The sequence below is a fragment of the Ostrinia nubilalis genome, chromosome 16 (genome assembly GCF_963855985.1).
Source record: "Ostrinia nubilalis chromosome 16, ilOstNubi1.1, whole genome shotgun sequence".
NCBI lineage: Eukaryota > Metazoa > Arthropoda > Insecta > Lepidoptera > Crambidae > Ostrinia > Ostrinia nubilalis.
This window is the reverse complement of record NC_087103.1, coordinates 14,090,317-14,106,626: the sequence shown is the minus strand read 5'-3', so window position 1 is coordinate 14,106,626 and position 16,310 is coordinate 14,090,317. Positions and strand designations below refer to the sequence as shown.

The 16,310-nt window shown below is 39.6% G+C and overlaps 3 protein-coding genes across 3 annotated transcripts in view; 2 read left to right on the top strand and 1 right to left on the bottom strand.

Annotated features, from left to right (window-relative positions):
* Positions 1-2,860: 2,860 nt before the first annotated feature.
* Positions 2,861-9,535, top strand: LOC135079183 (uncharacterized). Its single transcript, XM_063973771.1, has 9 exons — positions 2,861-2,994; positions 3,278-3,512; positions 3,696-3,832; positions 3,917-4,033; positions 4,332-4,475; positions 4,593-4,872; positions 4,945-5,072; positions 5,481-5,640; positions 9,065-9,535. The coding sequence occupies exons 1-9, from the start codon at positions 2,905-2,907 to the stop codon at positions 9,193-9,195; spliced, it is 1,422 nt and encodes a 473-aa protein (XP_063829841.1). The 5' UTR covers positions 2,861-2,904; the 3' UTR covers positions 9,196-9,535.
* A 2,956-nt stretch (positions 9,536-12,491) lies between these two features.
* Positions 12,492-13,249, top strand: LOC135079182 (uncharacterized). Its single transcript, XM_063973770.1, has 2 exons — positions 12,492-12,531; positions 12,737-13,249. The coding sequence occupies exons 1-2, from the start codon at positions 12,504-12,506 to the stop codon at positions 13,201-13,203; spliced, it is 495 nt and encodes a 164-aa protein (XP_063829840.1). The 5' UTR covers positions 12,492-12,503; the 3' UTR covers positions 13,204-13,249.
* Positions 13,250-13,404: 155 nt separating this feature from the next.
* The window catches only part of LOC135079451 (mucin-2-like), an 83,786-nt gene continuing 80,880 nt past the window's right edge, over positions 13,405-16,310 (bottom strand). Inside the window, exons 11-12 of the mRNA XM_063974115.1 lie at positions 15,273-15,457; positions 13,405-14,671 (exon numbers count right to left, since the gene is read on the bottom strand). Coding sequence (XP_063830185.1) covers positions 14,618-14,671; positions 15,273-15,457 — 239 coding nt within the window. The 3' untranslated portion in view covers positions 13,405-14,617. The remainder of the gene's footprint in view (positions 14,672-15,272; positions 15,458-16,310) is intronic.

The following is a 16,310-nucleotide window of genomic DNA, read 5'->3' as shown; positions in this document are numbered from 1 at the left end:
ATTTTAATGTGACCAATGTAGGCGAATAAAGTTCTAATTTGGTTGGATAGTGGACAAAGAAGTATTAATAAAAATCGAATGGAGGTAGATATCAATTGCGTGTTTTTCATTTGTTTGTTTTAAATGCGTTCGATTTTTAAATTTTCTAATTTTGGTTTAACATCCGTAGTTTTTTTTTTTTTAATTTTTGGTTAGCTTTTTTTTGATTATTTAACTTATCTAACTATTTAGTTAAATTATTTAACTAAAACACCAAAAATAACATTTTAACAAAATTTTATCAATGACTGATTTCGCTGTCGGGTTCTATTACAGCACGTTTAGTGAATAGATTATTATTTATCTTTGTTTGTCCTTAGGCTTTGCCTGCATTGGTTCCAGCACAGTAGATTTCAGTCTGTCATGCATTTTGCTTACTAAATTATTGAATAACGTTAATCAACTGGCATCGTCTGCATGATAACGGTATGTAAGCAATAAATGGCAGAATGTAGAGATTGTTTACATCGATGTGTTAGTTAAGTTTATTGAAAATGTATAAAAACAGTCCCTGGCCTGGCGATGATCGTACTATGACTTTGTTTGTCGGAAACATTCACTTCTAAACCTGTGATTGCCGATTCAATCTAGATTTCTAGCTCGACCAAATATAGCATACCAGTAAAGGTTCAGTCAAACCTCAGATCATAGAAAGAGAATAGATATGAAGTCGCGCGTAACTACAACGAGAACCAGTGTCCCCACATTTCCCCCACCACAGCTCCCACACACACATTCAACTGTGTAAAAACAAAGCGACTGTAAGTCTACGACAACATGTGCAACCGGCTTAAAAGTGCTGTGATTGGCCAGAAGGCGTGCCTTATGGCCAATCAATGGCCGCGTTACGTGACGCACACTAAGAAAATGCTAGTGAGAGAACAAAGATAAAATGGAGTCGACAAGATATCGATACTTTAAATCGCTAGGGGCAAGGCTCGAAACTGGTTTCACAAAATGCTTATGTATGAAAACCTTTTTATTATTATACGTTATTATTAACTACTATCACGCATTTACTTTTTAATTATGGCGATCTGCGTACCGCATATGTTTATCAAAAATAATGCCTATATTAGGCTTTCAACTAGCTCTTATAGTAATTACATAGTTGACAGTTACTAATTACTTCTACTGTTATTATTTTTTTTGTAAAATCTTATAATCGCAAGTAACACATCATTTTTTTATTTAAAATTACAAAATAGAAAATTATAATTTACTTCTATTTATCGATAATAGGAAACCGCATTAGAACACGAGCACGGCACTATGTTACGACCGGCACATGCGGCCGTACTTTAATTAAATACATTGCGCAGTAGTTGAGCATGACATAAAGTGGTTGCTAACTAAATCGTCAATGTACAAGTGTGTTAGAATTTTTATCACCACTGATTTCGATATCGCAGTAACTGTTACGGCACTGAATTCGTTCGTAAAAATGTTTAGTTTTTTTTATTTATAAGCAAAATACCAATGGATTTGCAATACTTACATGTAGTAAATGACTCCATTGTTCCTGTAGTTCTTCGTTTCACTTGTTTTATTGCACGTAACGACGCATTATCCAAAATATCGGAGAACATTTCCTTAGTACGACTGAATCGCGACTAACCTAGCTACGCGGCCGATGTTCGTTTCTGGGCATATCGCGGAGACACTCGCCACGCCCCCGTTTCACATCTATTCCCTTCTATGATCTGAGAGTCAAACCAACGCGATCACACGCGATCAGCCGGCGTGCAGCGATGGCGACCAGACTTAAGGTTCAGTCAAACCAGTGGGTCTAGACAAAGTGCAAATTTTAATCGCAAACCAGTCGAAAAGTGGTCGAAAAGCCCCTTTTTGTATGGAGTTTTGACGGATTCGATTTTCGATTCGATCAAAAAGTGCGTTTTGTCTAGGGGGGCTGGGCAATCACATGCGATGAGCCGGCGTGTAGCGATGGCGATCAATGCATTTAAAGTTTCAGCCAAACCAACGCAATCACACGCGATCAGCCGACGTGCAGCGATAGCGACCAGACATATACGCTGCACGCCGCGGCGGCTGATTGCATGTGATCGCGTTGGTTTGACCAAACCTTTAGTAGTTTTCACCGATACCAATGGTGATTCCCACAGCCTACTGACTCACTGTGATTCATTGACGACTGCTGACACTTAGTTGTTTAGTATCGGCCGACATGACTCAATGGAGTACTTCTTAATAATATTTAAGCAGCTGAATGTTAGCCTTACCTGACATAAATAATAATAAAATCAAAATCAAAAATATTTATTCAGTTTAGACCACAAGTGGCACTTATGAACGTCAAAATGTAGTAAAAAATAGAAAAGAAAGGTAGCCCTTATGGGGCACTTTACATGTCTCCTTATCTTTTGGGCCCTACCAGCGCTTCGAGACAAACATATAGCAAGTGCTGAGAAGAAACGCCGGAACAAACTGCCAGGAATTATCTAACGGTAAGAAGAATAACCATATACCATAACCAATAGGGTCTGAGTGTTTAACTGCAGTCTATGCCTACATGTAAATGCAGTTAATTCTACACAAGCTAGCTTAAATGGATCGGTTCGGTCTTTGATCAGGCGAAGATCCTGAGTTAGTTTCTGAAATGGTAACAAAATGACAAATGATTTCTTAGGAGGAAATTGGATTGATTTTAGCGTAGGATTTTAGGATCAAAACTTGGACGAAAAAGTGTCCTCTCTATTTGTACTAGGTAAAACTACATGGTTACATACTTTCTTTTATTTTTCTGTAATAACGTCAAATCCGTGACAGAATAATAAAGTCTCACCTGTCAAGTGTTTGACTAAAAATAACTAAACCAAAAAAATAAAGTGGCTTTTAGGCAATATGAACGAGCTGCTTCAAGAACATGGATGTTCCAACGTATTTTCAATTCCTGAAGGACTTAGAGAGCTGATGTGCGATATATCTCGAGAAGTTAGTGTTTAATCAAACTTATAACCATAAATCTTGGCTACTTCACATCCTTAGTTCACATCACCATACTTATAAGTCCATGCACCATCTAAGTGCACCATACACGATCTTAAAATGCTACCTAGCACCCTTTTAGCATCTCTAATTCGTCCAAGTATATGGCATGGCCATCGCTCTATTAAAATTAGAGAAAGAAGGATACCCAGAATTCCTGGTGGATGAAGGATTTTTTGCAATAATTCTTCATGCTACCTGTATTCTATTTCATTAAAAATCTTTCCAGGTATTACGAGAACAACCCCAAAAGATATTTGACTTCATAGCAAACTACTTATCAGTGCTGCTCATCACGAGGGAGCATGGCATCCTCTCCCTGAGAATACTGGAAGACCTATGCGACTGCAAGCCCTCGGTCACCGAACACCTGATGCAGTTGGGCATGGAGAGAGCCCAGGCTGAAATGCTGTCCCAAGTGATTAAGGAGGAGGTTGAGGGATTCGAGCCTATTGAGGGAAGAGGTTCGTTTAAACAATTTCTATGAAATACTTGCAGACAACGTGTCACTAGTGACGAATGCTATTTCATAGAAATACATAGAAACCAGTAGTTTTGCGACGACAAGTCGTGTGCTGCTGCTGCGTACAGTCGGCTATGAAATCACACCTATAAATTAAATCTAAACAAATATCTTTTTGTTAAAGAGAAAGTAAAAGAGATGCAAATAATGAAGAAGATCCTCCAAAGGACCGTCCTAGATGAGGACATGGCCGCCAAAGTGTGTCAGATCTCCAGAAACGCGTACCGAGATTATTGGTACCGAAAGAAGCTATTGGAGAAGGTACATATAAACTGGAATATCGACGAATAGGTACTTTGATGTGTACTCGTATAACTAGGTACTACTACTATACCACATTTTCAGAGCATGAAAGTCCAACCTGATGAGCCTTGGGAAATTGCTGCACAGCATACTTTGGAACTTTACAAGAAGACCAAACCGTCATTTACTGAATTAACAAGAGCTACTGAGAAGATTCAGGTGATTCTTAGAATTTTCATCTTATCAGTGTCTCAAAATCAATATCTCAACAAACTTAATGTAGTTCAAATAAAACGTTGATTGAACTACTTATGTACCTAGTAGTGTAAACTTATGTTGAAAAGAGGCTGACAAAGGTCAAAGGTGACCGAGTTTCTTCCGCTACTTCTTCTAAGCAGCAGTCCATATGTTTCCCTGAAGCGTAGCGGCAGGACGAGCCATATTTAGGACGTGTAAAAGCGCCCTGGAAAGTGCCTAAATACTTAATGAAAGCTTTGACTTTGATTTTATATTTTAGGCAGCCTACAGAGGATACCACATCCGTAAGAATCTGCTGACTCACTTGAAACCGAAGAAAAAGAAGATGGGACCAAAAGTTGAACTACTTGGACCTCCAATCGACGTTGCAGCATCAAGGGAAATTGACCTTGGACCTATGATCGTAAGAGTTCATTATTCAAAAAAGTAAACAAATAATGATATAATTAAGGGTTTACTGTATTATTTCTTTCAAATATTACACATTTCTACAGATATTATAAGCGTTTTGTTTGTCCAGGATATAAAAGTCCACGAAGACGACGTCAATACAATGTTTGATGAATATGCCGGCGAAAAACTTGGTCTGGGCTATGACCCTATGAAGACAATAACCCACGTAGATGGTGAAGACTTCCTGCCTGAGCAAGTGGGGTCACGAGCAAGCCGAGCTATGAGCCAGTTTGCTGGTCTGCCATCAACCAAAAGTCTTACAGGAGCTGAGCTGACCAAGTCCAGAATGAGTCGCGTTGAAGACGTGGCAGAATCGAGGCAGAGTCGGGTGCCCAGTCAATTTGATGGTAAATATCGAACTAGTGCAACTGGTCAGAAAAAACGATGAACTTCATTCTTATCCTTGTTCATTTTCACAGCAACGTCACGTCAGAGTCGCATGCAAAGTCAGATTTCCGAGAGTGGCCGCGTGAGCCGCCTGCCGAGCCAGATGCCTGTGTCTGCTACTGATTTGGAGACGTCATTGCACAAGATTTCTTTCGCCGAGGTTATTTATTCTTTTTATAATTCCCTCTCATTTCCACTGCTACAATACTGGCTACGCAGGAGTTGCAGCAGGGAGAACGAGAGGTGGGAATAGTCCCGGCTTATATTTATTCCTTTTGATAAGATAGTGGACTTACCTTTATCTCGAGTGGGTAAGTCAATGTGTCTAAATCTCTTCAATATTTTGTGACTTGGATTGCACCATCTTCCTTTGACTTTATCAAACGTCAAAAATCTGTCAAATTCCATACAAAATACGCCGGTTATCGTTATAGTTACGGTCAAAGTTAGGTGGTGCAACTCAGCCTTAGTTATGAGGTATTACTGAAGAATAGCAGCATGTCAAATCACATAAGAAGTATCTAAAATCGTTTACGAATCTACGAATAGTTTGTCTTCTGATAAACAGAGACCGCCAGAAGTGATACCAGACTTCGAACCTGAAGATGAAGCCGAACCTGGCTTAGCCGAAGTTCAAGAGATTCAGGAAGTACAAGAGGAGCCAGGGATTGAACCGGCTGAGGCGGTGGAGGGAGAGCCAGCTCAGGAGGTGCCTGAAGACATTCCAGGTATGGTCTATGTCAAGTAGTTAAATGCTTTATTTCAGCGGATTTGTGATAAAAATTATAATACCAGCCGTGCAAATCGGATGCGTCTTATCATTTTTCTCACGATATGTCAACAGGTTATCAAAAACATTTAAAAATGTCTGAGCAAACTTTTCCTAAAGGTATCGCATACGATAAAAATGTATCTTTCAATACGTTACAGTAATGGCGCGAGGTCACTGCATAGAAAGTAAAACCATACAGTAGCGGCGTAAGGGGGGGGCGGTGGGGGCGGTCCGCCCCGGGTGCCAAGCATCAGGGGGTGACACAAGTCGCGCAGATTAGTACTCACTGGCGCATCTGCATGGCAAGTTTGCGGTCTATATCATGATACGGGGGGAAAGGGGTGCGATTGTCTTTCAATCTTCGAATCGGTAGGTTAACCCTGGGGGGTACCAGGGGGTGCCTTAGGACTTATGACGGGGGGGGGGGTGATCGCCCCGGGTACCAACCCATGCTACGCCGCCACTGAAACCATAACATAACCATTTAAATTTGTTCCAGTAATAATCGTTTAGTCTGATGTGTGTTATGACACATGTAACTGTTTTAATTCTTAACTTTATTGCCTAGAAAAGTCATTACAATATACTACTACATAACATACTATAAAACTCTACGATGAACCCTTAGAAAGAGTTTATAAATTTAAATATCTTGGACATATCGTGACTGACAGCCTTAAAGACGATGAAGATATTGATAGGGAACGTAGGGCGCTGTCGGTCAGGGCGAATATGTTGGCACATAGATTTGGTCGCTGCACAGATACTGTTAAAATAACGCTTTTTAAAGCATATTGTGTGTCATTTTATTCGTGCAGCTTATGGACCAACTATACCAAAAAGGCCTACAGTGCTCTGCGTGTCCAATACAATAACGCCTTCAGGGCGCTGTTGCGGCTGCCGCGGTTTTGTAGTGCGTCTGCGATGTTTGCGTTGGCGGGTGTAGATAGCTTTGAAGCTATAATGCGCAAAAAGTGCGCATCATTACTGCACAGAGTGCGCGGCAGCTGCCACAGCGTACTGAAGGAGATAGCCGATAGTGGGGATTGTCCACTGATCGGCCACATGCTCAGCAGGACGAAGTCTGTTTTAGAAATAAGATACTAACATAGCCTAAGTTTTTACTAACATTATGGATCCCTGTTATCCGAAATAAATACTTTTTATTATTTATTATTTATTAATAAGCTAACATGATTCATATTATCTACATTTAAGTGCCTTGAAACTGACTTATATCTGAACGACATGTCCTTTGTACACCTAAAGTTACGTCCTTAAAAGCCAACGTAACATACCATATCTAAAGCTAACGTTATATTTCAATTATTTTACTTTTGCAAAACCCAGTGCCAAGATTACATTTTATGCAGTAACCAACACAAGACACAATGGCGCCACATAAAGTATGTTTAAGTATACCTAGACTACAATCACGATTCACGACTAACAAACGATTGTTAGGCAACATATTACATCACCCCGAAATATGTTACGACGATTCTGCCATTCTTAATCTATCATTGCATCTGACCATCCAAAAACACCGACTTTATTATGTAAGCTTGCAAAATAGACGTCCGTTGCGTACATGAAGATATTTTAACATATTTGCGAAAGAAGGTCGATGCTATTTTACGACTTAGCGCTTCAAAATGGTCAAAAATACCTTTCCTTACCTAAAATTTGATCTTAACTGCTCTCTCCCCAGGTCGTCTGTAAGAAATCGCTTCTTTCTTAGCAACAAAACCGGCTAAATTTAAATTGAGACAAAATTATTGACGTTTCCATCTCTTTTTAACTCCTTTAATGTATGTACAAAGCACCTTTAGCAGTAGGAATCTTTAACTGGAAAACACATTCTGTCATCTTCAGTATTCATCAAAATGACCCTACGGTTATTCAAAAACTTATCCGCAATTTCGCTTATACACATTCAAACCTAAACCACGGTTTACAAAGGTTGTCCTTGGGTCACATCGCAATAACCAGGTCACCAACCCCGTGTGGGTAACCCAAGGTTACCGATTGCGAAATGGATGACACATCGCCTTGCACTTGAATGTGCAACTAATCTGTTTTGTTACCCAAAACCGAACCGACAAAAAGGCGACATTTTTGTAGATGTGAAATTCCACGAGGATAACCTCACCAGATTTTTATGAAAAAATTATAAATTGTCTCAGTTTACAATATCATCCTTGTTGTCCAAGTGAGAATATTTGATCCAGGGCAATATTTCGACTCACTGAGATCAATTTCCAGTGCTATTATAAAGATCTCATTCTGAATTGACCTGGATGGGGAATAAAATCTGGAACCCGATGCGATAAGGCGATCAAAGCTAGCATTTACGATCTGATCTCATCTTAGGCCGGCAATACACGGACCGCTTGAAGCTGCGACTGCACAGTGAACTGCAGAGTTCTATGGACGCACATACACGAACCGCTCGAGCAGTTGCAACTGATTCGGGCGGTCGACAGCACGGTGAATTTTCATCATGCGGTCAAGCAGTCGCCAGCCATACACTGACTGCTCGAGCTGTCGACAGCTCTCGCACAGTTACCTCCGCCCACTTTCTTCATTCCACGGCGCGCGCGCTTGTGATTTGTTGAGCAGTTAATAATACCAACTGCTCGAGCAGTTATCACTGGCAGCTTCAAGCTGTTGACTCTTGACTGTAAGAGCGGTCCGTGTATGTTGATCACTGACTAACTGCTCGAGCTGTCCGTGTATTGCCGGCCTTTCTTTATCTAATTAATTTCGTTTGTGAGTCTAATTGACAGTTAAACTTTCCACCGAGCCTAACACAGCCTTCATTAATTGGGTTTTGATGGCATCTAACAGTAGACCCTGGATATAAATACAGAGGTTGCAGTCATAGGAAGAAACGAGAGGTGGAATGCCGAGTGATAACAACGAGTATTTAAATTAGTTTCGTATGGCATCGAGCAGTATAAAGAATGTCATCATCATCATCATCATTTCAGCCACAGGACGTCCACTGCTGAACATAGGCCTCCCCCAATGACTTCCACATAGCACGGTTGGTAGCGGCCTGCATCCAGCGCCTTCCTGCTACCTATATCAGGTCGTCGGTCCACCTTGTGGGTGGATGTCCCAAGCTGCGTTTTCCGGTACGCGGCCTCCATTCCAGAACCTTGCTGCCCCATCGGCCGTCAGTTCTGCGTACTATGTGCCCTGCCCACTGCCACTTCAGCTTGCTAATCCGTCGGGCTATGTCAGCGAGTTTAGTTCCTTTACGGGTCTCCTTAATTCTGATTCGATCTCGTAAAGAAACACCGAGAAATAAAAAATAAAGAATGTAACTCAAAGGTTTAACTTACATGACCCTGACTCTATTATCACTTCTGTAGATGACCGCACCGAGGGTGATGGTGAGAGTGCACCGACAGCATCGGTCCCGTCGTCGGCTCCTGATACTGCTGACAACACAGACGTAGAGGACGCCGGTGCTGACTCCACTGGAGAAGAGGAAGGAGATTAGACTGGATATGATGATAGAAAAACAGGGGCATGCAAATAGGTGATTTGACCTGACAAAAATAGTTTATCAGTAGTTTGTTTATAACTATCTACTGCTTATCTCAAAATGAGCCATATCGACTTATCGCAAACTTGCATGATATTTGCTTGAGTATAAATGAAGGTTTGTTTATTTCTTTTTTTTAAGTTGGCTATCACGAATTGTTGCTGTTTATGTTTTGTTACTTTGAAAGTTGTCGTTGCTGTAATTTTATTTTATTTAGTAAAAAATGTTCATGTGTTACGTTACGTTTTAGTTTGTTCTTGCATTTAATTCAAATAAATGTTCACTTGAAATTAAATTTTGATATTTTATTAACGCTGTGTGGTGACGGCAGAGTAGAATACATTTGTCACCAACCCCTATTCTTCCCACGGGTGTCGTAAGAGGCGACTTAGGGACTACACATCAAACAGAGAACGGGCAGCAGCGCTCTCTGAAAAACATCAATCTTTTAAACTGCGATCTTCAACCCGCCTGCCAAGCGTGGGGATTATGGCAAAACCCTCCACTATAGTGGAGGAGGCTCATAATAGTCCAGCAGTGGACTGTAAAGGGCTGTTAATGATGATGATGATTAACGCTACCGTTTTTCTGGAAAGCAACAACTACACATTTCAATTAGGTATTCACATAGGTACTATAATGTATGTATAATATCCATATACCTAGCCAACTAGATTTCAATTAAAAATTTGTATAGCTAATGTTACTTTATAAATATTGTGACATTACCAACACAATGAAAGACTTATTGCAGTTGCAAATAAAAGAGAGTTGCAGATTGGCTTTGCCAGAGGGCCTACAGGATTTGATGAGTGATATTTCCAGAGAGGTAAGTCGTGATGAGAATTTTTGATTTGGCCGAAAAAAAGTTACTTGTTTCCTCAATATTTTCCGTGTGATCTCATGGCACGCAAACATTTTGACAATGTTTTTAAAGTCTAATTTAGTACAGTTTATTGCACTTGCCATTGATGTGACTTCAAAGATGAATAAACACGAACGAAACCACATTAATTGTCAATCGATAGCCATACTCCTTTTGAAGCGTGATTTAGATTACAATGATAACTTGAAAGCACACAAAACGTATGGTCACAAGCACATTAGCAACTGAATGACGGCGCGCTGCGCGTCTATTCGAGCGCACAAAATCTTCGGTTACCCTCACTCATTGTTGATAATAAATTATTATCACGTTTCATTCCCGAACTATTTACTTTTTTATGTATTTTTGTGTAATATTGTTTACTGTCGATATAAAATAGAGCTGACTGGAGATGATGTTGGCGTAGTAATTTTTTTACGACTGGCTGAGCAGTCAAAACGGACGCTATTAAAATCGGCTGGTAAGCCACGGTTTGGATGTAGCACGATGCTCATTAATTTAGTTAGTACATTAAAAAATATCTTTATAAAAAAGGTGCTCCGTGCCCAGCCCTCGAACTTATGCCAGTTCATCGCCGACTACTTATCAGCGCTGCTGGTAGCCCGTGAGAACCTCACCATCGCTGCGAAACTATGCACGGATGTCTGCGCAGGCTCATGCTACCCAGAGTTGGAGGACGAACTGAGGTTCATAGGCTTGGCTGACGAAGACGCGAAGAAAATCGTTAAATATGTTTTGAACTACTTTGAAGGCGGCGAAGGTAATGATAAATTTTCACTAAGGAATTCCCAGCATAGTGGTTCCGCTCCTCAGATCATAGAAGGGAATTCCCTTCTATGATCTAAGTTCCGCTCCCATGAAAATATTTTTTAAATAGTACGCAACATTAGTAATAATAAAAATAAGGACCTATAAGGACCAACGTTTCTATCGCTTAGATCCTTGCCCTGTCGGTGTAGTTTGCGTGTACGTGTTCTTTTTAGAGAAGCACTGTCAATTTCTCCGAAATTACCTATGGTCTGGCTAATCAATCGCCAGCGTTTATGTGAACACGGTTTAAAATAGAATTGTATTATTATGACCAGAATTTATTAACAGTGAATGAAACAAAGTTGATGATAAAAATCGCAAGCAAAACAGATGTAGAGGAAAGTCAACTGCCCGCGATACAAGAAGCAGTGAGGCGGGCTTATCAGCGTCACATGATCAACACAACGACTGTTTACGAGGTATCGAAGTGTACTAATAAAGTTATTTATAAACCTAGTACTAAAGCGAAACAAACACCGATCAAATAATCACCGAATATAAATATCACCGAAGAAAAATCATACCTAAAATCTAAGAGCCCTCCTCGCCCACGGCGACTTCTTGTAGCGATGCAGTCGCGCTGCTGTAGCGCTTTAGTAGAGCGTTGGATCACTTCTGTAGTGCGTTGCAAATGTGACTAACGCGCGTCAGTAGCGATGCTGAAGTCGCCGTGGGCGAGGGCCCTAAAGTTTAATTTAAAGGTTACCTAAAGCTCTTGTTTGATACCTCATTGTCTTTGGAGACTAAGAAAATGTAGCCCCAAGGATTAAATAACAATGCTTACAAAACACTTAGTTTCATAGGAGATGAAGGAGACTCTAGAATAAGCATCTCTATTAGACAAAGACATTTTAACCATCAAAAATATGTGCCTATTTTCCAGACATCATCAGATAGTGACTTGGACGAGGTATCGAGAGCTGCTAAGCACACCCTTCAATTATACAGGAAGACCAAACACACGCCTGAAGAATATAATAAAGCTGCCACAAAAGTTCAGGTTTGCTACTATTTCCTTATTCTATCTCTTTCATTTGATAATACGCGTATTCATAACGTCCAAACACGTTGTTTATATTGTTGTTGTTGTTTATACGTTTTGCAATAAAGGGATGTCGATATTTTCCACGCTTCATAATGCTTTCCAAAGTAGCTATCCCTGGTAATAATCCACCTTCACAGATTTTATTGATGGCCAAGCTGTAGATCTTGGCCACAATGTAGATGAAAGGATGAATTAGTCCAGCATATTTTCGTTCCTACTAACGCTTATTAATTTAATTTATGTTCTTCATACAGGCAGCTTATCGTGCTTATGGTGTGCGACGTCAAAAATATCAGTCGCAAGAATGTTCGCCTCCACACGAGAAAGTAACCGAAAAAAACTTACGATTTAGCGCTGATGTAAGTTTCTTCCACTGTTTTTCAAGATAAATGCTTACAATAAAATTCACAAATCCAAAGCCTAGGTACTAACTAAGTTAGAGACTTCTGATATGTTAAGAGATTTCTAAACGGGAATTGCTAATATTTTCATCTCTATTTGCAGGTAAGCTCTCGTGAAAATATGGCGCCGACTTCTGTAAAACCTTGTTGTAAGCTTATTCTGTAACTTATTTAAACAGCAGTAGTTAAAGTAATCAGGCCAGTCAAGTAGCCTGTCAACTTTTTTCTATTAATAAGGTCGTGAGAGTTTGTTTCTCATTTCCACAATATACAAGACCACATATCACTGATCATCAGATTGAAGTCAAACGTGGGTACTACCTATATGTAGCACCGTTTATGTATTTTTTACAGATTTACCAACAGTATCATCAACATCGCTCGCAGGATCATACATGAACCTCCCCAAATACGTTCCATACTCTGTCCACGACTTAGATCATGTTGCTGAGGATCCAGAGAAGGAGAACCACACCATAGATTACACAGAAGAGGAAGCATGCTCCTCTGGTCACAGGAGGATAAGTTTCCAAGAGGACCCTCAGGAAATCGAGGACCAAGCGATGATGGCTGATGATGAGTCGGAGAAGTCTGTTGATGAAGTGGTGTATGAGCATCATTATGAGACGGAAAGTGAGGGGAAAGTTGAGGTGGAAGATGAAGATGAAGAAGCTGAGACTATGATTAAGGTAGAGACTGAATCTGAGTCGAAAGTAGAGCTTAAAGGTGAAGATGAAGCTGAAACTATGATTGAGGTTGAGACTGAATCTGAGTTGAAATTTGAGGTTGAAGGTGAGAATGAATCTGAAGACGATAACTGAGTGCGAAGGCAATTGGTGTCCATATTTGCGGCTAGCGCAAAAATGTGTAACTCAATAAATACATTTTATAATTCATGAGTGTTTTGGTCAGTAAAGTAGATAGTAGGTAATGAAGATGATTAATGACAATGAAACAGAGTTTCAATGGTATTACGATGTTATTGTTCTTGGCGACATATTTTGTGTTATTAAAAATTAATGCACCCTTTTGTAATAAATTTATTATACTCAAATACAGCACTAATAATTATGAATCCGCTACATCTACATACATAATATTTATTTTTGGTCATTAACATATATTTTTATTTTTATAATACACTTATACTAGGTCATGTTTCTTAAATTCTTAGAACTAAAACGTGTGGGACAAACAGTGCTTTTTATCCTAATGATGTATTAAATGCTTTTTATTTTTATAAAAACCTGTATTTAATAGCTGCCTTGATGATAAAATAAAAATGTACTTACTAAAATTAACAACAATTTCAACAACAAATTAAATTGTAAATGATAATGTCAAAATAAATTAAGTTTCTGTGGAATGTAACAAAGTGTGCAGGATATATATTTTTTTATTGATAATAGAGTATTAATTTCAATAGTCTCCTTATAACATAAGGAATAAGAAATATAATATTTAGCCTAGATACTTCTAGCATTATGTTAGTATTAATTTACAATAACTTAGAATAGGTTAGTAGAAATCACAGTAGATCTCAAAACTATGACTTACTATAGGAAATTCACTTATTTTTATATTTTGTGACAACACAAATTATGCTTCGTTTTAAAAAAAATGTGATATCAAGAACCAAAGAAGATTATTTTTCTTTTTTAGCTGGAATGAAAATACATATACAGAAAACAATAGAAAAAATAAGTAATACGAATAATAGTCACTTTTCATGTCAACATCGTGAATAAAAGTGGAGCTTAAAGTAGACTAGTGAAGAATACTTATAAAAACAACGAATTGTTCGTAATATAAGAAACAGTACGTATATACAACTACCCTCTTATAAATATCAACTTTACAATAAATCCTTACAACTAAATTTTATGAAACTCGCTGAACAAAACGTAAAACATCAAAAATATAACATTCATTTATAATAACCATAATAAAATAAGCGAATCCAAAGAGTATAAAAATAAAATAGATTTTTGAGCGAACAAAATGAGAGATCTCGTAAATATTATGCTTTGGTATATTCCAAATAGTTTTCTATAATACTTTAACATAATTTGTCAATAAGTGAATAACAAAATTTACATGCATACAAAATGCGATTTTTATTGACATTATACTTAAAATTCCAATAACAAAGCTTTATAATAGGCGTAAGATTTACTCAAATCCTAGAAAGGGGCTACACAAGTAATCTTAAATAGTGAGTATACTCGTACATACTCAGATAGTATCCACACCTCCTCCCATTAGCTTATTGCCGTATTCACTCAGCAACTGTAAAAAAACAAAGTAAGTTACATTTATGTAATAACTTGTGTATAAACGCCTGCTCGTTTTATGTCAGCAAACGTTATGTTACTTGTTGCTTTGGCACTACCACCAGGCGTTCTCTGGCATCTACGTGATAGTTTCTTGGTACGTACAAGAACCGCTCGATCAGTTGTGACTGCTTCATGCTGTTGGCAGTACGGTGATATTTCAATAAATTGACTATGGCTGCAAGAGCGGTACATATTATATTGATCACTGACTAACTGCTCTAGCTGTTATTGTAGGACACAGATCACAGAAACTAAATGGAGATGTGACCAGGGTGCCGGTGTCGCAGCAATATGCCCAAAAACAGAACACATTGCTGCAGACGTCATAATGTAAACAGTTTACATTGCTTGCGTAGTACTAAAGATTATTCGAACGTTGAGTTCTGATACCGCATTGGATAATGAGTACATATTTTGATTTATTTGTGTGTGTCAATTTCTAATGCGTCACTGAGTTTCGAACTCAGCGCATTAGTTGGCATCTCTCTATATTTCTATGGTGTAGGGCGTGTTTAAGTTTCCCGTTTGCAAAATACTAAATATTTATCACCCACCTTGTATAAGAATATGTAGTGGTGCCTGTTAGACAGCGAGTGCGGTCTCTGCGCGCGCAACTCGCGCACGACGCGCGGCACGTCGGCGGCGGCTGCGCACAGCGCGCGCGCACACACGTCTGCTGCGATCACGCACGCAGAGCGGCCCGCGCCCGACGCGCAAACCACCACGCACGGCCGGACGCCTGGACAATATCAAATTCAAACTTTAAATCAGAATCTGAATTAAATGCAGACTTTAAAGCTTTTCAGCTAATGAGGGCTATCGTTTTAGCGCTCACCAGTTGGCGCCACTGTAGAGTAAGGTCCTGTCACTTGCTAGTAGCGAAGACAGTGGCGCCAACTTGTGAGCGCTAAAGTGGTAGGAGGACTATCGCATTTGCACTCATCAAGATGGCGCCACTGTAGAGTAAGATCCTGTCAATCGCCAGGGGTGCCAACTGTTAAGTATAAAAACGATAGCCCTCATTGGAGCGAGGGTACTCTAAGGCCGGCTCACTCTAGAATAGACAAGACTTGATCCTTCGACCAGTGCGAATGGAATCGATAACATGGCATGTTTAAAGCTTATCGCGACGCGCATCTTAGGCATCTGATAAACCTAACTAAACGATCTCCCCAGCTTCTACCTCCGAAGCAGCTTTCATCTGTCCCAACGTGTCGTTAGCATTGCTCCGTCGCATCATCTCCTCAGCGTCGCGCGGGAAGCTAAAAGCTGGCGCTCCCCATTTCCAGCGCCAGCCTTTAGGTTGGAACGGAACCAGGATGGTCTCCTCACCATCTATCTCAGAAGCAGCCTTTGCAGTTTCAGAAGCTTGCACCGAGCGTAAGGCTAGTTGCAGAAAACCTTTAGAGGGCCTTAGTCCAGAAGTGGATGACCTTATTGTCAAGAACTCCATTCCAGCAAGTTGAAGGCCTATTTAGAAAATCCCCAGAGCCATGATTCGCTGCCCTCATCCAACGTTCCCCTTATTTGTTTAAAATTTTACTGCACACGATCCATCAGAGTACGAAACTCTGTCATAAATTCGTTTACTA

Coding starts and splice junctions, on each gene's coding strand:
- LOC135079183 (XM_063973771.1), top strand. CDS start 2,905: ATGAACGAGCTGCTTCAAGAACATGGATGTTCCAACGTATTTTCAATT. Junction 5,073..5,480: donor ACAAGATTTCTTTCGCCGAG/GTTATTTATTCT, acceptor TCTGATAAACAG/AGACCGCCAGAAGTGATACC. Junction 5,641..9,064: donor GGTGCCTGAAGACATTCCAG/GTATGGTCTATG, acceptor TCACTTCTGTAG/ATGACCGCACCGAGGGTGAT.
- LOC135079182 (XM_063973770.1), top strand. CDS start 12,504: ATGGCGCCGACTTCTGTAAAACCTTGTT. Junction 12,532..12,736: donor GACTTCTGTAAAACCTTGTT/GTAAGCTTATTC, acceptor TATTTTTTACAG/ATTTACCAACAGTATCATCA.